The 26,777-nt window shown below is 40.1% G+C and overlaps 1 protein-coding gene across 5 annotated transcripts in view; it reads right to left on the reverse strand.

Moving 5' to 3' along the window:
* Positions 1-26,777, reverse strand: part of AKAP7 (A-kinase anchoring protein 7) — a 106,373-nt gene that overhangs the window by 19,544 nt on the left and 60,052 nt on the right. For 3 of the 5 annotated variants that reach the window (XM_037045736.1, XM_037045734.1, XM_037045735.1), the window contains exon 8: positions 3,796-3,852. The exons of the other annotated variants lie outside the window; for them this stretch is intronic. In XM_037045736.1, coding sequence (XP_036901631.1) covers positions 3,796-3,852 — 57 coding nt within the window. The remainder of the gene's footprint in view (positions 1-3,795; positions 3,853-26,777) is intronic. 5 annotated transcript variants of the gene reach the window in all.

Genomic DNA, 26,777 nt, shown 5'->3' on the forward strand with positions numbered 1-26,777 from the left:
CTTCCATGCTTGCGCCGGCTTCACACTGGCTCCCTGCCAACTCCCAATCCTATGCTTACATCCTTTCCACTCACAACCCAAAAGGAACACAGAGCCTCTATCAAATCTTAAGGAAGATTTTGCTTGACTCTTCTTGGACCACATGTCCCTCCTAGGGCAGGGAAGCAAGGCATCATGACGGACAAAGCCCAGAAGGAGAAGGAGCGGAGTCCTGCAAGGAAAGGATGTTAAACTAGTAAATGTTCGAAGTCTACCCCAAAAGTCAAGGTCTGAAACTTGTAAGTTCCTTCTTTCCCTTCCTGGGCATGATGGAAATAAAACTATAGTTCAGCTGACTTCCGAGGTGACCAGTTACACAATACACTGTCATTTGTTTAAAAGAAATTATACTTACTGCATCTATCATATGCCAACCCCAATGTCAGGCATTTTATAGACATTAGCTTATTTAATTCTCACAATATTTAAAATGAAAGTACAGAGGCTTCGAGAAATTACATAGTAAATATTAGAACAAAAAATGCAAAATGAGTCCATCCATCTCCAAAACCCCCTGATTTCAGCACTGAGACTTTGGGGCTCCTTTCAGTTTCTTTACTTTCAGTATCAGAAGTTTACCGATAAAAGCTCATAGACAACTACATTTTGGGCTGGGCCGACTTAATTAAACAGAAGGCAATTATCTACAGGAAGTGATTTATCAGATGGCCTGAAAGAGTTTTACTATCCGCCTGAAATTCCTCCCTCAGAGATTATTTTGGACTAAGTCATTACCATTGCTTAATTTATTTGTCACTTTGCTACAAGTATTTCCTAAGAGCACAGGGGATAATTTAGTATTGTTAAAATGCATATTTCTCAGGAAGGGGTAATAAATGAAGTGTTTTTTTAACCAAAACCTTTATACCCATGATTTCCTACTCCTTTTCTCACATGGTCCCCAGAAATGAGACACAAGGATGGGTCACGTCACACTGCTTGACGGGGCACCTGTGTAGCTCACAACAGCCCGGGACTACACTGGAAGCTGGGAAAGACCCTACAATATAGCCTTCGTACTCCCAGTGAAAATTAGTCAGCGGGCTTGGTCACCAAATCCAGGCAAACTCTAAGGTCTGAGAGCAGCAACAAAAGGAAATATAATTACCATACAGGCTATGAATAAATAAAAGGAATCAGGGAGGTAAGACAGAGTAGTAACTTTGTGCATTTGCTCTAATGTTCCTATACTTAACTTCAGAAACATAAACCTCTGGGGTGCACATTATTTAACAATAGAAGGAGTAAAACCTAATCTTCAGCGACTACGGTTAAATGTTTTATATTGCACAACATTCCTGCTGCTGCCCACAGACATCTGATGCAAAGTGCAGCCCCGGCTCCGCAGTGGCGCTGGCTCCGCCGTGCCTCACTGCTTCCGGAAGGGGGCAGCACCTAACAGGGCCTGGGGCCCAGCGTCCCGCCAGCTCCAGGCCCACAGCACCCCAGGGGGACAGTAACTGAAAACTGCCCCAAACTACCCAGCTTTCAGCCACCTCCTCTCTTAAGTGGGAAGTTGAGCATTTATTTTCTAAGTTTCATTTCATAAACAATTTTCCAAGTGATCATGGCATTGTACCTGGCACACGATAAGCATTTGATAAATTAAAAAGAAGAAAAGGAGGTCTTTAGACCATCCTAGAAAAGGAGGAGCAAAAGAAAGAAGGAAAACACTGCATCATGTCTATAATATTTATTTCTTAGACTCTTAACTCTAAGGAAACAATGGGGAGTCGGGGGGATGAATAAACTTTCAAGATCATGGTAGTTCAGCCACCACTTCTCAGATACGAAGAGCAGAGGCCCAGAGACGTTAGCGACTTGCCAGTGTGAGACAGGATAGGACAGCAGACCCGACTTGTCACCCAGGTCTCCTGACTCCCAGGCCTGGGTCCTCCTACAGTGACAACCGCATGCTAAGGGGGGGACCTCACATTTGCACCAGGCAGCAGCCTAGCTGGGGTCACGCTGCCTCCCCTGTGTGCAAACCCCTTTCTACGCACAAGGAAGGAAATGAATGGCTCTGTCCGCTGGCGGGAGGTTCCCCGTCACACGTTTTCCGGGGCCCACGCTGGAGCATCTAAGTGAGAACCTGTTAAAATGTTTTCCTGATACATTCAGTAACCAAAGTCTTTTATAGATCCAACATTACACAGAGTCACCCCAAATTCCGTCCCCTGATAGGCTCATTTATACTGAAAGTTCTTTCATATTCACTACAGGAAATGGGCATCGTTCTCTTCACTAAGAAACATTTGGAACACGCCCTCCTGGGTAAGACACCGAGTTTGGTTCCGGTGCTATGAAAGACACACGTACACCATGGGTCCTGCCAAAGGGGGGCTTGAAATCTGTCATGAGACACAGCATACCTAGGAAAGCCAACCTCAAAGTCAATGTTTTTAAGTGCAAACGAGAAGAGCAAAGTATAAGGCTACAGGCTTTATAGGAAGCCTTCTGGAGAACTGGAACCCTAAATACAGAGTTCCTTCAGTGTAACTGAACAATAACCACCATGGCAGGTAAGATTCGAAAGTTTAGGTATTCACCAGACATGAAATTAACACTGCCAACCTCAATTTATATATTACTGTTACACCATCACATTACAAATCATCAGAAACAAACCATCAAAAGAAAAAAAAAGAAACTATCTTGAGGTTTGACTCATATTTATGAAATGAATGCTATATATATGGTCCTGGTAACATCCCACACAAAAAGACTATATTGGAACATATTTTTATATGAAAATAAAATGTGCGTGTATTGTTAAAATTCATAGTTATAAAATTAAAATGTGTCATTGCAATAAATATCAACATCGTTTTATTTTCAGCAGTAAGTAAATAGAAGTAAGAAGTAAATGGGCTGGCAGTGTCTCCATTGCTCAGCCGTTCCAGTCCTCCTCACAACACCCGTGGGAGAGGCTTCTCGCCCTGTGTTTGGATGCCTCCCGTGCCTGCAAACTGCCTGCCCCACGTGGGGGGTGGTTTATGTTCGGACAGTCGCCTATTGCACCCTACACAAAAGCAATGCTCTTCAAAGAGGGAAATCTGCAACAGGAAGAGAACAAGTAAAACGTTTTCTAATTAGTTACAGAACTGTCTCTTTAGCGAAGTTTTCTTTGGAGGTTAACAGTAAGATTGACAAGCTGCAGTGGTTGGTAAGCCTGTGCAAGAACATTCTTGTTTATGGACAGTCCCTTCAAGAAGTGCACTGTGAGGAATTGGCTGGTTTTAAAAACCAAGTGCTATGTAAGAATTGAGGAAGAACTAGATAGGAGATGGCCTACAACATTTGTGAATCCTACAACAAATATGGTGATATTCAAAGTTCCTGTGTAACAACAAAAAGCTTAGTCTTCCAAGAAACATGCATTGATTGTCAGTATATTCAACTTATTGTGGCCAAAGAGCACAGTTTGAGAAAAATGTTCAACTGCTGGATTTAAACCAAAGGGTCTAACTGCTTTGTGATGCATTAACTGAAATACTGGCCACGATGACTTCCACTGTATTGGCCTATTCACCCCATTATCAAGACTTCTAGTTATGCAGGCAGTTAACTTTCTACATAAATTTAAGCCCCTGCACAACCAGTTGATTTTGTAAAAAATCACTTTGTTTGCTATCAACAGACCAAAATAGTAGCATTAATTAATCAATCAAACGAGAATACTTTCCATCTACCACCACCAAGGGCGAAAGCAGAACAGAAGAGCAGCGGGAGGGAGCAGGGTCGCTGGGTCCTTACCGCTCGGCCAGCTGGGCACATCCTGTCTGAGGCTCTGCAGGACGGTAGAGGACTCGCCTGTGTTTCGAGAATGACATCCACAAGTGTGAACTTCCACCACAAACTCCTTTAAGTCTCTGTCAGTCAAGGGCCCACCACTCTTTACAGCAGAACTAGAAGAGTGCGGGTAGCAGCATTTCTGTGCTCGGTCCCTAGTGGGTGCTGCTAAGCACGTGTCTGTGTGTCCCCGAGCAGGCTAAGGAGGCTACTAGGTAGGGACACAAAGATGAATTAGACCCAGGAGGTTACTGCACATCTAGTGGCAAGATCAGAAAAATGCTGGACCCTCCCAAATGTCTGCTACAGTTTCTTGTACATGTTATCAACACAACTTACGGGCTGGATTATCTACCATCAATGCAAATTTACATGTTTCTTGAGGCATGCTAGCTAATGAATTCTCTGCTACTTTTGTTTCAAGTCCTCTTTGTGAGTACTTTTCGACATGTATTACCAGCAACATAGCAGTGTCTGGTGGAGAAGCTTCTCTTTAGAGCATCCTATAGCAACAAAATTAAATCCAGCACCAGAAAACAGCGGGTGGGTGTGTAAATGGAATGTAGAGCAAATTAGGAGGAGAAAAATTGTAAAGCAATGACAAAAATCAAAGACAGTCGATGGGGAGAAAGTGGGGAGGACCAGGGGCCAGTGGGACGAATGAGAGGAAATGGGGTGCAAATGCATTGATTTCTAATCATGGTTTGCAATTCTGGATTACAACTTCACTTTAGACACAGTGTCCTGTCTTCATTTTCTTTTTAAAATTTTGGAACTCAAAAAGACAAACCCAGAATGAAGTATATACCACTTCCGTCAATCAATATTAAGAAACGCTGTATGTAAAACACAAGACTTTGCCCTCCAGTGATCCAAAATAAGACAGAAGAGAGTAGATTCTTCACTGAGGTGAAACTTGACTTCAGTGACTGCCAAGAAGACTGCTCCCAGACAGGGGAGAGGAGGAACAATGGAAGGAGAGCTGGTGCTCCGAGTGAAAACCTGGAGCGGTGGAACAGGAAGTGGAGAGGGGAGGAAAGAACTCACTGTCCCTGCATCTGTCCACACCAAGGCTTTTCAGGGAGACATATTCCTTAAGGAAGGAATCAATCAGCCAAAAACCCCCAGGAACTGTAAATACATCATTCTGACAAATACCTGGAAAGTTTCAGGCTGCCAAATGAATGCCAGTGCTCATTGTTAGAAAATGAAGAATTTTCTTGTAAAGTCATCTCAGGTTTTAAGATCAAGATCATCGTGTTCTGTACAGTATAATTTCCATAAGTAAAATTTAGAGCATAACTCCTGGCTCTGGTTAATAAGCAGGTGCTCCAAATTCTTCTAAAATTTATTCCAAGCATTCCCAGAAGATTTCTTGCAAAACTGGCTTATTTCCCAAGTGGATAGGTATAGGATATGTACTGATTTAAAAAAAAATCTATTCCTGGTTAGTTTCCTGAGGAAAAAGCAGCAGAAAATATAAGCCAGACATGGACCTTTGAGTATCTGAACCAGATACCATGAGATTCTACAGACCTACTTAAATTTATTTAAATGAAGCACTGACAAGACAGAAATGTGGCTGCAGAATTACTAAGTATGACTGTGAACATTTTATTGAGAAAAAGTAAAAATTCAATACTTGGGGGCAACTAGCGTAAGGCAAGTTCTGAACATTCGGCACCCTAATTAAAATGCCAGTACTATTTTAACTAAGCTCATTGTAAGTGAATACACACAAGCCAGTGAGGAAGAAAAAAATCAATGCAAATGTTATCACTTTAAGTTCTGTTTTCTGGGCCATAAGCAAATGTGGAATCTGCCTGACATTTGTTCAAAAACATTCAGTGAGGTTTTGCTGGAGCAAAGTGGCATCACTTGTTTGGAGTGGCCTTGCAAGTTACACATGAACAAAGCAGGAGAAACATGAAGATATCTAAAAATATGTAACACATGTCATTTTTAGAGCCAGCTTTACTTCTCCATACATTGTTATTGAGCATTGTTTTGAAAATATCCGAATTTCAAATAAGCAAAATGAAGCCTGACTTATACCATATATCAAATGGTAGGCAGTGATTTAAAGAAATTCAAAACTAAACTCTGACTCCAGACAGTACGATAAAAATAAACTGTAAGATTACCAACAGATGAATATAAAAATGGGTTTTCAGTATTTTACATTTAACCTAGCCTCTTTATTGGATTAGTGCACTTTCACAGCTAATCATTAACTACACACCCCCCAATCCTTTTAAGAAAAGCCCATGAAAAATCACAGCTAATTATTCTGCTCTTTCCCATAAGGAAAAAAAAACTATCCCTAGAAGACAGCCACACAAAACAGTCAAGCACTTAGGTTTCTGCACAGTACAAACCACTTACTGATTTTTTCCTCATCTCTGGAGAAAGGGAAGCAGCAGAGCTGGCCCATGGCACTGGTGCCGTCCTTCCTGCCCGGTGCTCTTTCCCCAGGCACCCCAAATAGAAAATGCAGTTCACACCCCGGTCTGTGAGCACACCCGGCTATTCCACTCCGAGGAGCAGTGCACGAGCATGCAGAGCCAATGCACAGCCGGGAGAGAGAGAGAGAGAGCAGGGAACTCGCTGCAGTGAGCAAAAAGGCTCCACCTCCCAGTCTTCCAGCCCAACGCACTGCTCTGCTGCTCCAGGACTGGCACTCAGTGAAAGAGGTGCCCACACGCTGGACTAATAACCCTCACAAAACTGCAGGTTGGCGGCCGTGGGCAAATCCCACGTGTGCTGTGTGGACCTCTAGAACTGTTCATAGAAAAGGTAAGAAAGAGCAGACCACCATGAGTGGTCTTACAGACACAGTAATTACACTGGGAAATTCAAAGGAACAAAAAGCATTTTCTGCCTGCTTTTAATGAGGAAGAGCTTTCTTTTTCCCCAGAGGACTTGAGTTTGTTTGTTTGTTTTATGAATGGGGAATCTGACAACTTGCGTGAAGCACCATGAACTACTTAACACACAGCACGGACAGCAGAAATGGCAGGGGAATGGGCAGGAAGGGGAGTGTGGATTCTTCTCTGTACTGCAGGGCACACCCTGTAAAGTTAAACATCTGCTTTCTGAACCCTGCTTTGTTCTACTAGAGCATTAATCAATACTATGGATTTTGAAATGATAGTGTCGACTATGTCAATAGCCCAGAACATTCTCCATATCAAGACCTATCATTGAGAAAAAGATCAGTTATAAGAGAATATTTCTCATTTAAATCACAAAGTGGTTAAGCAAATTCAAGGTCAGCAAAACAACTCATTTCAAAATCCAACATATTTAGAACTCCGCGACATGAGACAATTGATTTCATGTCATGGTTCAAATCTGACCTCTTCCATAGGGAAGAGCCGTCCTCTGTTCTGAGTGCCAGGAGTGCCATCCAAAGTCTTCCTTTACTCGTCTACCTCCCAGCTTGTTGCATACATTTATCTACCATGAGGCGGAAGGAGAGGATGATGGAAAATGAAAACTTCTGAAGTCCTGAATGCAGTGTGTCTACTTTCATACTCATCAAAACAAAGAGTGTACAGTCTGAAAGAATAAAAATTGTCGATTTATTTTTATCCTAAGGATTACTTTTTGTGTTAAAGAAATATTTGCAGTAAATATTCCTCAGTGAAGAAAATGAATAACTCCTGGCATTCCTCAGTAGCCAATATTACGATAGTGATACAATCTTTAGAATAAAAAGGCCAGAGTTTTAAAGCCCAAATCTATCAGTCATGAAACTTTGACCTCTTTGTCAGAGTTTTGATATTTTCACCTGTAAATCAGGCAAATTCATTGCAAAGTTTTAATTTGTTCTTGCAAAGTAGGTAGTGCTTGGGAGGATGGGAAGAGACTAAAACGGACTGGTTCAAGGCTGTATCTGTGTGCCCATCAGTGTTCTCAGCACCAACAGGCGATTTTGCCTTCTCCCTTCCCATTTCCTGCCCTGCTGGCTGCCTTCCAGAGTTACTGCTTATACGACACCTGTGACCTCCAAGCAAGAAAGCCGCTCACCCAAATGCAGTGCCCAGGAGATAAGTGCCCAGGTACTTGCTAGGGGCTTTTACATTTACTCATTTGTTTAATCACTACCTAGCTTTATGACATATGTGCTATTACTATCCCCATTGTACAGATAAATAAATTTGAGCTCTGAAAAGTAACTTGGCAAAAATCTCTCAAAGAGTATGTAAAAATAATGGGATTTAAACTCAATTTGGCCACATAAACCCTGAGCATCTGATCCCAGAGTTTTATATTATTAAATACAACTTATAGCCCTGGCTGGTGTAGCTCAGTGGTTTGAATGCAGTCCTGCGAACCAGAGGATCGTGGTTGGATTCCCAGTCAGGGCACATGCCTGGGTTGCAGGCCAGTTCCTAGCAGGGATGCAGTTCCCGGTAGGGGGTGCACAAGAGGCAACCATACATTGATATTTCTCTCCTTCTCTCCTTCCCTTCCCCTCTAAAGATAAATAAATAAAAATCTTAAAAAATACAACTTACATGTGTTATCAGATATACATAAATACTTCATGAAACAGCTTACTGCAGTTACAGATAATGGGTAGAAAAAGAGCTATTTAACCAAGCTCTATGGTAACATGTTTTAAATGTCTTGTTCCTCATATTTGGTGCCAACTTCCTTTACTAATGTCCGCAGAGCCACGTACTCCTACCTTAAGGCGAAGGGCACAAAGACAGACTCTCTCCCCGAGCTGGGCTGGCACTGCCGCCCGATGCGGCAGAGACCCCGGCGGGAGCACGGAGGTGCCACGAGGCCCCAAAGCATCCTCTTCCAGGAGAAGAGCAACACGTGCCATTCACAGGTAGCCCCCAAGGACGTCGATGGGCTTTACTAGCCAACTATCAGACTGCTTTGCATAATGTATGGAGATCCACCCTAACTTAGAGATTTTTTGTAAAAAAGTAACATTAACTGCAGCCCTGACTGGTGTGCCTCAGTGGATTTTTTGAGCACGAGCTGCGAACTTGAGGGTCGCCAGTTCGATTCCCAGTCAGGGCACATGCCTGGTTTGCGGGCCAGGTCTCTGGTGGGGGGCGTGTGAGAGGCAACCACTCATTGATGTTTCTCTCCCTCTCTTTCTCCCTCCCTTCCCCTCTCTCTAAAAAATAAATAAAAATAAAATCTTTAAAAAGGTTAACTTCAATGAGAAAACATATCTGATATAATACGTTCAGGAATTCAAAAGAATAACCTTTGCGTGTTTCTTTTCTCACAGGCCTGGCTATGCACAAGCCATGGTTAGAACAGTTGCATCTGCTGTGGCAATTTCATTTTATTATAATGGCTAATATAGCGGAAATAAAAAGAAAAACCTGCCTCTTCTCCATGTTCTTTGACGTACCAGCTCTGATTGTTGTCTCTAGGGGGGAAAACTATTTACTATGACTAAAAGACCTATTCTCTGTGTCATTGGTTGGCATTCTTTCCTACCTAGAACTGAATATATACATATACATACACACACACACACACACACACACACACACATATTTGGATTTCTGAGCAACCTTGCTCTAAAAGTCTGACTTGAGATAAAGAACAAATCTCACTGTAAGACCCTGATTCTATAAAACTGTACAGATTGCCAACTCTACTGAAACCTCTAACTCATTAATTATGAAAATCTGAGTTTGACAACTATAGAAGCACATTAGAAAGAAAATGTTTCTATATTCAAAAAAGCAGGAAGAAAGAGGACTTTAAATCATGAGGTATAAAGAAAGGGAAAAATAGTGCTTTATCCCTCCAAATTCTAGAAGCAAACCTCAGGAGACACGCCTTTAAGCACAAAAAGACACTTCAGGAAAATTTCATTACACAGCAGGATGCACACTTAATGGCAACTGTTATGCCAAGAAACATTGCAGTTTCACTGAAAATGTGCATAAGTTCAGGAAGTGCTCAACAATTCATGGAAACATGACTCATGAAAATTGGGATATTCTAGAATATATCCCAATTTTTTATGTTGACACAGGGCTACCAAAAGACAGTTATTCTGGACCTGAAGAAGGCTGGATGAAAATACCCAGCACTGTATTCTGTTTAAGTATGTTCTTTTAAAACCAAATTTCAAGGAAGGTGTAAAGGACACATGACAAAGCCAAAGGGGGCTAGGATAGAAGGTGGGGGGTGGGGATGGCTGGGGTGGGGGGAGCGGTGGGGGGAGAAATGGAGACAACTGGACTTGAACAATAAAAAAACATTTTAAAAAATTAAATACAATTAGAATTCAGCTCTGACACTCCAGATTTAGATCATTTCCACAATCGCAGAAAGTCTGTTTGGACTGTGCTGCTCCAGATTGCACTAGTGTTACAAAAAACAAATAAATAAACAAATGAAACCAAACTTCAAGTCTCAATAAGCAGTCCAGTCAGTGTGTATCTACCACACAGGTGCCCTCCACTGTTCAGCCACTGCTGCGTCTTCATAGCCATTTTGTACCAAAGGGCGAGCTTCTGACACTGTATCGTTCAATATCGATATCTGAAAGCTGTTCTTATGTTCGTAAGGAAAAGAAACTGAAAAAACCATAACTGAAAACTTGAAGAATGATCTGTAAATCTCACCATGAAACTCCTGTTTTTAATTACCAGGGAAAAGAATCTTGTTCTGTGAAATTTGAGAGCCAAGAATCTATTTTTTTTACCATTATTCCTACTTTAGTCATATTTTCCACAAGGACTTTCTACTTCTCTTTGCGGTGCTTTGCTGTTTTTCTCCAAAACTGAAAACTGCAGGTATTTGTAGTTGAAGTTGCCATATGTTATATAACTACAGGGTGCAGTTGGAAGGAGACTTGTGTTTTCCCCTACGGAACATGTGGAGAAAAACCTAACGTACCGTGTACAGTGTATGTCCATTTAGAAAGGAGGATGAAACCAGCAGGAACCAGAACTCTGAAAGGAGCCCTTTACCACCCGCAACGGGCACTCCGGAGTCTCTGCTGATGCGTTCGGTTTAGCGCTCATTTTCAAATGCCTTCTCCGCACTTGTTATGCAGTCGGTTCTCTTCTCTGTGTGGACCAATCTTAACCGATGTGAGAGCTGAAGACAAGCCCAGAATTGGTGAGCCAGAAATTAGGGAAGAGAATCTATGTCCCCACTTAGAGCACAGAAGGCAGCGGAGCTCTTGAAATAGAAGGCTGGAAGACGGCCTAACAAGTTGTGTCTTTCAACACCTGAAATTTATATTATACCATTATATCAATTCAATTTGATTTAAGGAACAATTTATTAAACACTTAGTATGTGCTTATGTGGTAATTCCATCAGCTCCTGGGGTGAAGTTAACTCGAGTGGACATGTACACCCAGAGTAGGTAGGAAAGCCAAGGCCAAAGGAGGGAGGAGGCGGGCAGTCGAAGGCAGGCCCCTGCGGAGACAAGGGCATTCACTGAGCATGCGCACTGGACAGCGTCACGAAGACAATGCAGGAACCCAAGAACCAGGGCCAGTGACGGTCACCTTCCAGACAGACTCTGGTCTTTGTTTTCAAGCATTAACAATAAAATCACAAAAGGTGACTAGAGTTACTTACTGAAGGACCAATTAAACTTTTGGATGTTAAAATCTATTTAAGAAAAAGAAGTAAAGGATACTACTAATCTGGCCAGCGTTTGTGTTACCTGACAGGGCTGCTTTCTTATTCAAGTGCCTTTAATCCTTTAATGCCCAAGACTTTCAGAGAGAAAGCGACATCCTTCACAGAAATAAAAAAATAGACTTCAGGAGCTATTAGGCCCCAATAGAGGCCAACAGGGCCCAAATGAGAAGATTTTATTTGTAGTTGCACAATATAAACATAAAATTTGGTTCTGCAGTTTCTAATTTATTGGGGTTTTTCATAGGTCCCAATTATTCTTTATATGGAATCTCCTCAATACACAGTTAGCTCTGAAAGTGGCCCACTGTGACCTTGGACCAGAAGACACTCACATTTCCTGCTATGTAAAGGATTTGAAGACTTCACATAAAAGGTGCGTTAATAGCTCAGTGTTGTTATTAAAGCATTTTTCCTCTAATAACTCGTAGAGGGCTAAGGAAGAGTGAGAGTGAATCCCCAAGATAATAAAAAGAAAATCCACGTGTACCAAACGAAATGCAGTTAAGTGAAGATTGGCGCTGGCAGGTCTCAGGATCTGCCTCTATGCCCCGTGACCCAGGCCAATGTTCTCCTGACACACGTCAGCCTCCGTTCTCTCTACGCATGCTTCTAACAGCATTTGATAACTGCCGTCGGCACTGCTGTTTCCACGTGCATAAAACCAAAGTGCTGAGTCCATTTTCTATTAATACAGTTCTCACTTCACATCTGAAATGCGCACGTGGTAGGGTGCACTCAGCGGCAGGTAACAGAAAAGTCCTGACTCAAACGTTTGAAAGATAATGCCGTCTCTAATCTGAGGTAGAGCGGCTCCAGGGTTGGTTAACTCCCTGGTTTAACAAGCTCATCAAGACTCACCATGGTGGCTGCTAAGTCCAGGCACACAGGTACTCCCAACAACTTGGAAAATGACATTTTCTTCTCTACAAATCTCTGGGTACCACCAAAAACTGTCCTCTGAGGTTCCAAGCAGACTTCCCCTCACAGATCAGAATGAGGTCATATGTCACTTCCTAAACTCATCCCTGGGGAGAAGACTGGGCCCAACCGCCTGCAGGCTAGTGCGGGGCCCACACGCCCTGAAACCCACCGCCTCATAGGGAAGGGAGGGGGCTCTGCCGACAGGAAAGAAAGGGGAAAAGGAGTGGACTGAGAAAGGGGAAGCACTAGTGGCCACTGCAGCTTTGCAGTTACATTTCCTTTAGTAAAAAGGCGGTATCCACATTCAGTAAAAATGTGGTCAATTAAAATTAGGGAAGTGATTGAAAGGGTCTATAAATAATTTCATATAAAAAAGCCCTGAAAAAGTAAGTCATTGAAAAAGAGTTTCACCCTAATAAAAAAACCCATCATACACAGATATGCATGCTGCATTTATAAACTTCTTTCTTTTTAAATGTGTAGCTGGAGAACAAGCAGTGGAACTATGAACCACCTCTCTCTAAACCTTACTGTGCTAAGATCGACTTCTTAAGCAAGACCTTTCGCTTGGATAAGAGCTGTTAGCAATGAAAATACATCTGGCAGCTATGGGTCCCAGGTCTGAAACATAAAATGTGTGAAGATCTAATGTAGTTTCCTTTACTTGTAGTTAGAATCAAGACAAAATATTCACCTGAATACTAAAGTCAATAGAAGATCAAATAAAACCACAATTTGTGAATTTACAAAATATCATTTTCTCAGTTAGCTACAATTAGTGCTTTAGGTATTTTATATAAAACATATTAAAGTCAGATAAAATACCAAAGCACCTTTAGAGGTTGATGAAAAAAGATGGAACATTTAAACTTCATAGAGGGAAATAATGTAAACTCTGTGTTTCTCTTCCTCTCCTTATTCCTCTGTCTTTATGAGAACAGGTTTCTCTGTAGAGGAAGTAAACTGAACATGCAAAGGGAAATATTTATGTCATTACTGTCCACATCCCATAAGCCAATAAGAAACAATAAATGGATGTCATATTGACTTAAATAATTGCCACAACCTTTTATCTCTATCCTGGCCCCTTCCTAAAAATCTGCTTTCCTCTCTCCAAGAGCTGTCTCAGGTCACGAGCTGCAGCACTAGTTGGAAGTCCCAGCTGCCCAGGTGCCCCTCACTACTTCATTCATACTCACGTCTTTAACTACCATCCTAATGCCACTGTGCCCCATAGCGATCTCTTGGATATATCATCTGTGTCCCAGATGTTCCTCCTGGATCTGTCGCTTGATTGGGCCAGGGGTGTTTTTTTTTGTTGTTGTTGTTATCTAAAATTGAACTCATCATCTTCTTGTCACCAAAATCTGTTTTCTCTGTTATCTTCTATGCGGGTATAGGGCACAACCACCTACTGGCTGTCTAAACCCCATGTGTGGGAGCTACCCTAGAATTCTCCTCTGTCTTTCATAATCCAGCCTAAACCTGAAAACACTGATTCTCCTGTCTACGTAGATCTACAATGCATCCCCCCTTCTAATCTCCACTGCCAACGCTGACTGCAGGCAGTCACAACCTGCCTGGACCCACGGGTAGCCTTCTTGCTCCTCTTGCTGATTCAGTGTTCTATTCCCTTTTGACAACCACGCATTTATACCATTGGAAGACTGACCTTCCTGAAGCACAAATCTGACTGTGACATTCAATCTCCAATATGGTTGATCCCCATTCCATACAAAATGAGATCTGAATTAAGATAAGACCTGAATGACAAGTAATTCATGTGCAGAGTGAACTACTTACACTCCTCTGAGAAAACACTTCCCTTCCTTTTCTCCCTCCCCACATTCTCATTTTTCAGCTCAATCCTTACCTCTTCTATGCAGTCTTTTGTTTTAATTCCAGGCCAAATTAAAAGAATCCTCACTGGGTTCCCATTAACTTCATCACAGTCATTATCAGCTTAAATTGTAATTGCATGATCACCCACTACAAAGTAAACCGCTGGACAGTATGGTCTACATCAGCACATTTTTCATCCCCAATATACAGACAGCATAACACTTGGCACTTGGCAGATTCAATAAATAGCTGTTCAATAAATGGTACAAATAAACTGTAATGACCATAAAGAGACTAAAGTGAAAGTTTTACAGTGAAGGAGGAGAGGAGTCTTTCTGCGCAACAGCTGGCAACCCTTCAAAGACCCTGAAGGAGCTAGGAACGAAATGATGGCCAGGCAACATCAGTGAATCCTGAGTGCACTCCGCCAGGGCCGCCAACCACCAGCAGTTTCCTCACTACAGTCATACTCTGCCTTCCAATTCCTCTTTTAAGAGTAAATATGTAATGAATACAGCGGGATGGGTTTTCAGACAGAGCTGGACAAGGAGAATGTGACTACTTCTCTTCCAATTAATCAGAAAGTCCAGCTTCAGCAAAAACTAAAATGCAACAATGTAACACAAAGCAGAGAACTTGTGAGTCATCATAATGATGGAAGAGACTTCGTGAGGTTGGTCACTCAGCCCTCCAGGTTGGATGACCTCAGAAATGGTCTCTCTTTTCCCCCTTAAATGTAAAGATGTTTCACAAATCCCTTCACACCTTGTTCCAGTGATTAACAATCTTTCAGAGGCCAAAACTCTTCCTAACTCCTAGAATAGTGTACAACTAGTAAAGATTAAGAAGAAACTGACTTTTTCAAAATGCTAATCCTCCCTGCCCTGAGAGGTGTGGCTCATTGGCTGGGCATCACCCCACCAGGTGGAAGCTCGCCAGTCCGATCCCCAAGGAGGGCGCTGATGGGTGTTTCTCTCTCACACCACTGATGTTTTTCTCCTTCTCCCTGCTTTTCTCCCTCTCAAAATCAAAGAGTAAATCTTTAAAAGAAAATACTAACCTTTCCTTAAGTGAGTCTTTGGACTGCTCTGTCCTGGACATAAGTATTCTACATACAAATTGAAATAAAAACAGCAATGATAATGGGCACTAGTGAGTGGACAATGAGTATGTATCGGGCACGGTGCTGGATGCTTTTTGTGTATTATTTCATTCCATCCCCACGATGCCATGAGGTAACAGCATTATTAGCCCTACTTACAGGATTAGGGTCATAAGCAATGTGCACAATAGTGCTAGGTGGGCAGCAGCAGCGGCCACTAGGAAGGTCTGTCTGACTGGGAACTCCTGGGCCACTGTGCTTATCTCGCCCTAGCACGCCCTCCCCACTGTCCTGCATCCTCCCCACTCCCTCCACGCTTCACTTTGTACATTTGGCTCTTGTGATTTTACATTATCAAGGTAATTTTTTAGATAATACTGCATTAAATAGAATAGATCTGCCTAGTTTATTGTTTCCTCCCAAAAGTCAAGTTTTTACCTTTGCCATTTTATGTATATATAAACTATATACAATGTGGGGCAAAAGTAGGTTTACAGTTGTTCTTATGGGAAAGAATACAATAAATAATAATGTAAGAATCAACTGTGTTTTGTGTACATACAACTGTAAACCTACTTTTGCCCCACCCTGTATAAATATGTATATGTAATATAAAAAACTGCAGAAATACATAAATTACTGTACCTGCTATATACAGAGGTGGGCAAAAGTAGGTATACAGTTGTAACAAAAATAAATAATATAATAATTAATAAATAACAATAGAATAAACTGTATGTTGCATATTCATACCTATAAACTTACTTTTGCCCACCCCTGTGTATATATATATATGTATACATATATACACGCACCCCCACATATATATACACACACATATATATACTCATTTTTATTTTTAAAATGCACCAGTGTTAATCACATGCCTATTTAAGGAAAACACAAAGAGTAATATAAATCTATATAACCTGAAATGAGCATTCTAATGTTAGAAAAGTGAAAATACCATTCCAATAAGCATTCTAATAGAACTAGTAAGACTATTAACATTAATAAACAATGTTTTATAACACTATTTGCCAGGCATTGTGTTTTAGCACTTTTAAAAAATTAATAAGCATTTTCAGTGTAGTGAAACAATGTATTTGGAGGCAACTAGGCAATACAATGGGTTAGTTAGCCATAACTTTGGCAACAGAAAGGGTCTCTTAACACTAATTAACTATATCTTTTTTTAAATTTAATTATTGCTCAAGTACAGTTTTCTGTCTTTTATTCCCATCTCAGCCCACCCCCCCAGTGCTCCCCACCTCCCTTCCATTTCCACCCCCATTAGTTTTTGTCCACGTGTCCTGTATAATTAGCTCTATCTTAATGGGTTTGTTTGACCACAGGCTCAGCACTTCAATCATTCTGTTCATGCAGTTTATTTTTCTTTTTATTGGGAATTCAACACTGACCATATGGTCAATAATATTGTAATAACTATACATGGTGTCAGATGGGTACTAGATTTTCGGGGTGGTCACTTTTGAAGGTACCTAAATGTCTAATCACTATCCTGTTCACCTGGAACTAATATAATATTGTTGGTCAAATGTAACTGAAAATTAAATTAAAAAAATAAGCACACACATGGGGGGAAATTTACTTTCATGTTTTCCAGAATACACTTAAAATAGAAGGCTCTACAAATAAATCGTAAAATGACAAATTTTTATTGTAACACTCTAGCAGCGGTGCTTAATTTTCAGATAGTTACATATACCGTTTAGCACTGCCCCTTTAATATGTGGAGTTCCTAAGGCACCTAATATAAATCAGAAGGTTTGAAACCAGGCCAACAGATGGTTGAATTTTCAAAATAGCCGGAGCCACAGCTGCCACTTTGTATTAGTGTCCGGATTAAACGCTGATACACCAGTTAAAACACAGTGAGCCATCACCAAGATTCATTTTCTCAGTTACTTAATCTGAAGCTTCCTCTAACTCAAGTAGATATAAAAATAACCTGAGAGCTCCGATTATGAATTGCTTTTCATTTTTATAGGGCATATAACAATGAAATTTCAAACACTTTCTTCTCAGAAGACATGTTTCATCAAAAGAACATTTAAAGAGGGACAATTAGGTTACGAAAGGAACCAGATTGGCATTTGAAATGTCATATTTTAACACGTCAAAGGCTCTGCTTTTTAAAGAGCATTATGCTTTCTAAGTAGGATGACATGAGTCCCAGTTAAACCCAGACAGTCTTGATGTTCTTCTTTTATCCCAGCATAGCACACTTGTAAGTATACCATATGAATGACAAATTGTATAGTCACTCAATTTCTGTGTCATAAAGAAAAGAATGAAACATCCTCTGAGTTCTTCTTAAATTATTTGATAATTTTGAACAGAAAAAATCTCCAACTGCTAAAGTTTTCAAGTGAAAAAAAAAGTGTAGTTTTCTCAGATGACAAAACTACTTCCCTCTTCTAACATGCCTGAAATAGATTCATCTTAATTGGTCTAAGTCAGTGATTTTCAACCATTGTGCTGCAAGAATTTCAAAACATGGGATACCAGACTAGTCAGAGGCACTGACCTCTTTTCCCTCAGATTGTCAAATAAAAAATGATGACAGCCAACACAACAATATCTATCCGGTGTGAATAAATAAAAATTATACCTATTTTTTGTCAGATTGGCAAAAATATATATTTTTGGTGTGCTGCAGAGTTTTCATGATTAATTTATGGTTGCTATGAGATGAAAAAGGTTGAAACTCGCTGGTCTAAGTAGTGATAAAATTTTCGTAATCACCTCCCTGTCAGCCTGTGCAACAACAACCAAAAATAAACCAAGATAAAATTTTAGTCCTGACCATCACAAAAGAGACATTTGTAAACTATAAAATTTTAACACAATAGTGCTTTATTAATAAATCATATCATACAGATATGCTACTGTCAGCCTGGAGTACTTTGCACATATCTTTACAAAAAAATAAATGCTTGAATGGAAATTAAGGATGGATATAGAAAAAAATTTAGGTGAGAGAAATCAAACCAGTTTGTATTTTATAGACAGCTGAGTAGCCATCAGAATTAATGTAAGGAGAAAAAGTTGGGAATATTAATCAAAATTCATTTTGAAGACTTGTCTGAGGATTACATTGTTTTCTGATTTCTCTGGACCATGAACTAACGCAGGAATTCGTACATGCCTTGGCCCCAGGACCTCTTTTCACTCTTAAAAATTTCTGACAATCTCCCTCTCCAATAAGAGCTTTTGTTTATGTGGGTTATATTTCTCATTAGCAATAAATAATGCCAGCTTCCTTGATGTGACGGTTTTATTTATTTTCAAGAAAACACCTGTTAGGCCCAAGTCTGAAAATGATAGTTTGCCTGTCAGTCATTCTTCAAGGGAAAAAAAGGGCATTCCATGAAAGAAAGTGGTGGCTTTATCTTGCAGCTTAACCAATTGAACGCTTTTCCTGGAGTCAACCTCTACTTCCATATGCGGTAGAAGTGTTTATGCTCACTTCCCATTTTTGTTACACAGGATATTAAAAAGACGCATTCTTAAAGGTTGAGATTAAATGCCATTAATAACTTTTATGACTCAACAAGAACATTCTTATATAAAATTGACTTAAAAAACTTTTAAACTATAACTGCCTTGATTCACACTGGCACAGCTGTTCCCACCGTTGATTTTGCATCATCAGTATAAATGTTAACCCAGTGAAAAAGGCACACGATGTCTTAACAACATCATCAAAATTGTTTTGCCCTCACAGACCCCTGGAAGTGTCTCAGTGACTGCCAGCTATCCATGGACCAAAGTTTGAGAACCAGTGAATAAAAATGTATTTTAAAAGAATTTAAAATCTAACAGAAGTAAATTATTCGTATATAAATTATTAGTAATAATTTTTACTCATTATTAGTTACTATTAGTATACTAAATCACTTTTATGAAAAAGAAATCATTTTTCTACAGCAAAAAAGTAAACAATTTGCATGAGAAAAATCAACATTCAAGGGCCCATCTATTGCCAATACTGCTATCCACTAAGTAGACCTTCACATGGGCACATGACATATAAATATTTTCAAATTAAATTTTTTAAAACTTTATTATTTATCATTGATCTGATACAGGTTAAGATTTAACGATTCTAGAAAGTTCAAAGACTTTTGCTCCCGCTCCCCCTTCCCCAGCCATGAAGAAAAACTGTTGACTTCTTTCTCCCTCCAGCACTCCCCTGCTGCAGCCACCAGCGGGGCATTGCTCTGACAGTGTTTTCTTTCACAGAGAAGATCCCACGCCCACACACTAAAATCAGGCAAGGTCCAGAGCCATCGGAGCTCTGCTGCGGTCTCTGAGGATAAAATAGCACGGACGATTAGGACACCAAAGTCAGAGCTGAGCGTCTCCCAGATGCAACCCCAAAGGTCCTTTCCTTTGGCGGAAACGCAATTTAGGTATGACTTCTAGAAATCGCTGGATGAACCATGACAAGCATTTTAAGACTGACAGCATCCGTCTAAGCTGTCCATGTCCCTTAAGGGTGATTTCCAAAAACCGGGGACATCTGGATAGAATAAATTCACTGACTTAACTTACTGAGAATTCTCCATAGAGTTTCAGCCCATAAAATCTGGTATCTTGATCTGATCTGTTTAGCTTTGGATACTGAACAGACTGTGGCTATGATGACTCTAAGGTACCTAATATATATGACCCTTTTCCCCTTCTATCACCATATCTGTGCAGGCCTGTTTGCTTCTATTTGAGCCTATGGTTGGCATAACCCTACCCCCTCACTGCATCTGTGCTCATCTTGAAGGTCTTAATCTTTGGGGTCCAATCCTGTGTCATTATGTTGAGCATTAAACTTCATCCTCTGTTTCCCTACACCTATCTACTCAGTCTCCTTTATTACACATTCACTGCCTCAGTATGTGTGATTGTGCCCATCTCCTTTCCCACCTCCCTCAAACACACAAACCAAGCCACAGCCTCCTTTGTAGCTTCCTCCACTAACGAGACAGTAGGTTCCATCACTATAGCCTTTAAAGTGTGGCTCCTATCACTAATACTGCCCCCCCCACACTCCCAGTCCATTCCTTCTCTATCCCTGTAAATCATACTAGTGCTCCTAGAAAGGGTGCTTTCTTTACTGTCCATGTGTCTGCTTCTTGATCTCATTCTATTTATCCAAACTCTTGTATTCACCATCTTCACACTCTCCCACAAGGTAAAATTGCAAGCTTCTTCCACTGTGTCCTATACCAAAGCCCATTACTGTTATGGACAAAGCCCCGTTCATCTGTTCCTCTTCCATCTCTGTTTCTCAGAAGTAGTCTCAGCTGCCCAGTAACTCTCATCACCCTTCAGGCCTGTGTCTTATATTTCTTTGTATTTCATGACACCCAAGGGAGGAGTACACACATTGTATATGCTCAATAATATTAAATTAATGATGGATTATGAAACAAAAAAGGGTGGTGTTCCCAGAAGATCGTTGTTCATGCCTGGGTTTGCAGAAATTATAAAGAAAGAAGTATACTGGCCTGCAAAAGAAATACCTTCCAGACCTTTCCAAATTCCCTGCTGCCCACCATGAGATCGTCTGACAGTTGAAAGCAAACTAGTTTTTGCAAAGCACTAAATTGCTCATCAGTCTTACAGAGGATGTCATTTAGTCAGTTACCTTCCCTAAGGAAATATAAATGGAACATAGCTGCCTGAGAAAAATTAATTCACTGAACTCCAATAAGTAGCTCACACAGAACAGCTTTCACCACCCTAAGAAATCTGAACCATATTCCACTCCTGGTTTCCTTCCCTTTGCCAGGAGGGAGTGATAGAGTGGAGGAGTGTTGAATTATAGCTGGTCAGTGTAGTTAGGTTTGTAAACAGCTATAGCCTGGTAATGCTAAGCAGGCAGAGTATCACTCAAAGTGTTGATTATGAGAGAACTAAAATATAGTACCATTCCTTGTATCTAAAAATTCAAATGTTACCTCTACATCCTAGCAAACTGCCCCAACACTCCACCTCAAGGTACAGATGACAGAGATGACAAAACTGCACCCCATGGAAATGCAAAGTAGGCCCAGGGAATAGCAACAGCCAGCAGGGGGGGCAAACTCAAGTGCCTTCGGGAACCAAGTAGGTAGTGTGAACAGTTAAGCAAATTTTATAAGAAAAACAACAGAGTAAAGGGTGGAGATGATAAAAAGCAGCTACTTTCAAGGTCATGTGCCTGCTACCGCATCTAGAAAATCACTGGTGTATAAGAATGTGGGAGCACATTGTTCAGAAGGTGGTAGAAACCCAGCTTTTTTTTAAAAAATGAAATCACCCCAATATTAGCAAGTCATTCAAACCAGAAAAAAAAAACTGTTTCAATCAAGCACAGCATGAAAAGCTGATAGTTTCTGATCTTTGGAACACAAACTAAGGTTGTAGGGGCATACAAAGTTTTGTAAAAATATATTCCTAAAACTAAATCCCTACACTCACTTTTAGTAACTGGATTTTTTGTTAATACTCTATGTCTGAGTACTTATACTAATGATCATAACAGATACCTTAAAAGTTCAAATGAAAGCCCTGGCCAGGTAGCTCGTTTGGAGCATCATCCCAATACATCAAGGTGTAGGTTCAATCCCCCACCAGGGAACATACAGGAATCAACCAATGAATACATGGAAAAGTGGAATAACAAATGGATGTCTGTCTCTCTGTCTCTGTCTATCTGCCCCCCCACACACCCAAAATCAATAAATAAGAAAATTTTAAAAATTTAAAAGCTCAAATGAAAAAAACTAGAAGACAATATAAATATATCTATATCTGTGGACAGAAAAGGGACCAGTGACTAAAACTGACCATCTCACGGGTAGCCTCCGTGGTGAGCTTACAAACTCCAACAGTTATCACATGGGCCGGTGGGAACATAAATATTCCTCACGAAACCAGAGTCTCTGTAGACAGTCACATCCTAGGCCTGCAGCTTCCCTGACAAAGGTCACCCTTTACCAGAGCTGATCCTCTCCAGTCTTTTTGCATCTAAGATAACACACCTCTGAAATGTCAGTTAATCTCCTTTACCAGAGCCCTCCAGGCACAACCACACCTGAGTAGAGACCACAGAAGCCCTCACTACCCTGCCCCCTCCCGCCACACCATCTCTAAGTGCTATAAAGGTTCATTACTAACTCATCCTCTACCCGCAATGTAAAAAAAAAAAAAAAAAAAATGTGTCTCTCTGTTTTACTTTTTAAAAAAATTATTTTTCCAGTACAGTTTTGTCTTTTATTCCCATCCCAGCCCACCACCCCCGTGCTCCCCACCTCCCTCCCATTTCCACCCCCCTTAGTTGTTGTCCATGTGTCCTTTATACTAGTTCCTGTAAATTCCCCTTTCCCCTGAAATTCCCTCCCCTCTCCCCTCTGGTCGCTGTACCCCTGTTCTCTATTTCAGTCTTTTTATCCAGTCTCAGACATTTCCACTTTGCTTTTTCCTACCTCTTTAACCTACCCCACTGGATTTCACGTAACCCTGCTCACTTCTCCTCCTCTGATTCAAATGCATAAGATAAGCTGCAAAACTGCCATCCTCTGGAGCATCTTCTCAATCCATCAAGATTCTGCTTCCCAGCAATTGTCATCAGTTTGGTTCCAGTAAACTCATAAAACTCTCTACAGGTTGGACATTTCTTACATTGACCTATTAAATCTCTGGTCTGGAGATGTCTCTGGTCATAATAATTAAACAAATCACAGTAGAACTTTTTCAACCTATAATTTAACAAAAACTTGAACCATTTAATACGAAAAATAACTTGTGACCAAAATTAAGTGCAAAATAAAATCTGGAAACTATTTGAAGCCAATACAGCAAGTGCTAATGCTCTTTATGTTTTAAAAAACCTCACAAATTGGAGAGACACAAGAAGATGAACTCCAACCCTGTGGACAAGGATGGTTTGCAACTTCCAGCTCCTCACCCAGTTCAGAGCAGGGTGCCTATGGGACTAGGGCTGACAGCTCTAAACCACACATGGGGTGATGAAGAGGAAACATGCAAATGAGCCCTCAGAAAAACTTAAAAAGCACCAGAGAAAATGGAGTGCCACAAAAGACCCAACATATAGAAGAATTCATACCCCCAAAACTAGAACTTAAAAAATATGAAAAGAACATTAAATACAAACTAGGTTGAAATCCTCCAAGAGAAAAATGAGGGAATAGCATCCATTAAACAAAGAGCAGAACAGGAAAACATGAAAAAGAATGAATGAAAAATGAAGCCTATACTGCTACTTGGAATATACCTTTAGAACACTGAAACCCCAATTCAAAAGAACTTATGTACCCCTATATTTACAGCAGTGCTATTGCAATAGCCACTAAGTGCTCATCAGTAAATGAGTGGATGAAAAACTAAGGTACATTTTCACAATGGAATACTACACAGCAGAAAGAAAGGAGCTCCTACTTTTTTCAACAGCATGGATGTAACTGGAGAGTATTATGCTAAATGAAATAAGCTGGTCAGTGAAAGACAAATACCATATGATCTCACCTATAAGAGGAATCTAAAGAACAAAATAAACTAACAAACAAAATAGAACCACAAGCATGGAAATGTGAAACAGACTTACAGTGCCCATAGGGGAGGTTGGGAGAAGGATAACAGAGGAAAGAAGGGGAAGGAACTAGTCAAAGAACATGTACGAATGACCCATGGACATGGACAACAGTGTGGGGACTGACTGTGGGAACGGAGGGTGAGATGGGTGGAGGAGAGCAAAGGGGGGAAACTGGGACAACAGTGATACAATAACAATTTAAAAATGATTTAAAAAAAGAAATGAAGCATATAGTCACTGATATTTTTTTAAAAAACACTTGATATTTCATTTATGCAAGAAACATGAAAATGAATTCCAAAACCAGACCCATGGTAAAAGAAAACCAAAAGCAGTGAAAAACCAGACAAATACTGTATGGTCTCACGCACACGGAATCTAAACCAGCTGCAGCAGACACAGAGCAGCATGACGGTTACGAAGGGCAGGAGGAGGGAGATGGGGAGATGTCAGTCAAAACACAAACTTCCAGTTACAAGGCAAATAATCTCTGGGGATGTAGTGGCCAGCATGATGATTACAGTTAACAACACCGTAGTATATACTTGAAAGTGACTAAGAATGAGGCTCTTCAATGCGTTCCCTGCCCACCCCCTTCGCACAAAATGATAAATACGTGCGGGGATGGAGGTGTTAGTATTAGGCTGGTAACCACTTCGCAGTGTGTAAATGTATGAAGTCAATACGTCGCACACCTTAAACTCACATAAGTTATATGTCAATTATATATCAATAAAGCTGGAAAAATAACTATTTTAAAAGAAAAAATAAATAGTTTTAAAAGATAAGTAAATAAATAACAAGATACTCTAAATGATATAGAAACAGTTGCAGAGAAAATCAGGGTCATTAGGAATCTACCAGCCTCCAAGAACGCACCATTAACAAATTGAGAGATAGGAAATATGCAAATCTAGTAAATTCTTTCCCCAGAAAAGTCACATGTGTACCTACACGCACAGTTTCATAAGTAATTTCAGGAGGTTCCCAAATCCTTGAAATCCAACTTCCACCCAAGCATTCTGAATACCAAATGTCTTATGATCAGAAATGTGACCCACTCACTATACACAAGATTCTGGAAACAGACATTAAGTTTGTGCTAGAATCAAGTCAAAGAGAAGCCAAACCAACATAAACCAATTAAATCTAATCAAGAAATGAAATTCACAAAGTATCCCAAAATCCTGGTAAATATTGTTTCAAAGCTTAGGTAAGATTGAGAAAATCAATAATTATCCATAGCAAATAAAAGAACCCTAATGTGTATTAAACTTGGTTAATTTTAACGTAATTATCATTTTAGATGCAGTTATTATTTTACAGTTCATACTAGTGTCACAAAATGTGACTGAAGAAAAGTTTGCAATGAGCAAAAAAAATTTTTTTAATAATGTTAAATGATCCATATGGGGGATATGCGGTCGGTAGAGTCTGAAAGAAGCTAAATTGCTCTGAATTAGAAAAGGATAAGATATAAAGAAACCTAATAAAAAATCTAGAGAAATTGCCTATAATTGAGGGAATTTTTGAAACTAAGCTAGAAAAGAGCAATAAAAAAAATCAGTGGCCAAAACATAGCGATTTGGGGTGAGAACAGAACTGTCTAGGTGAAGGATGCTATAACCTATGTGTGCGACTGCAGGCCCACATCCAGTCAAATTTACATATTATTTTTTTGTTTATTTTTTTAAATGAGAGTGGGAATAGGAGAAGCAATGAAGTACATAGTTCTCTGTAAAGGTTGGCCTAAAGTAATAACAGAGAAGACATGGAAAACTAGCCGAAATCTGCACTACTCTCCGATCCGAAGTTGCCTTTTACAATGAGCCAAAGCAGAAATGTTTAGTCCTCATCAAATTTCCGTGGATTCCCAATTTTAAAAAAAGAAAAGAAATAAAAAATAAAACTTCGGTGGAAGACAGCTCTGAAAACGTGAGATTCTGAAACCAAAAAAAATTCCTTAAAATAGATTTGAAATATTTTACACCATAAAATTGAAATGACATACAGAGTATCTTCTGTTTAAGGAAGCTAAAATCTTTGGACGGTAAAATGATGACTTCTCTGAAGATCTCCAGTGAGGATTTGGAAACAAAATTGTGTCTCTTGAACATTTTTTAATGTGCTTGAGTAAACTTCAGTATTAAGATTCTTTCAGGGCATATATTTCCACAGGTTCTCTTCAAAGCTGAACTGAAGAGAAATTCTCTTGGTTGAAGACCTTGAAATATTGAGAATCATGTATTTATCTTCTTTGAGTATTTCATGTTAGGTTGTCTTGAAGTTCACAATTTTATAATTGTGCCTTGTTTGAAAGAGTAAATCTGAATCACGACAGACCAGAATCCTATGAAATACACTCACGTGGCAACAATGGGAAAAGGCCTGTTCTGCTTTTGTTTTTGTTGCTTTTTTTTTTTTTTTTAAAGAAAGCTGCATTTGGTGTCCACAATTTCCACTTGGAAGCATAAGTGTGGGTGAGCCTGTCTTTGCATGCCATCTCTCTGATAAGATGCTAAAGCACGTACGCATGGATCTTGGTTTCCCCATAGAACACATTTCCTTGAGGGAAGAAACTGAAGGATGCAATTTCGATCTTTGCAGTTCAGCTACAAAGGCTTTCCAAGAGTAAAACTCTATGTGCTAGAACATTCTATTCCTAATTAAAAGCAGCAAACAAGCATGAAAATGTCTGGTGTAGAATGGCGTAGTCATTTAGGCCTTTACTGGAGAAAATGCTGTCTTCGTATTCATGAAATAAACTGAAATGCATTTTGAATCAACATTTTAAGATTTCATTATCAT

This window comes from Sturnira hondurensis, unplaced genomic scaffold (genome assembly GCF_014824575.4).
Source record: "Sturnira hondurensis isolate 20B ecotype Veracruz unplaced genomic scaffold, ASM1482457v3 Scaffold0004474, whole genome shotgun sequence".
NCBI classification, from domain to species: Eukaryota; Metazoa; Chordata; class Mammalia; order Chiroptera; family Phyllostomidae; genus Sturnira; species Sturnira hondurensis.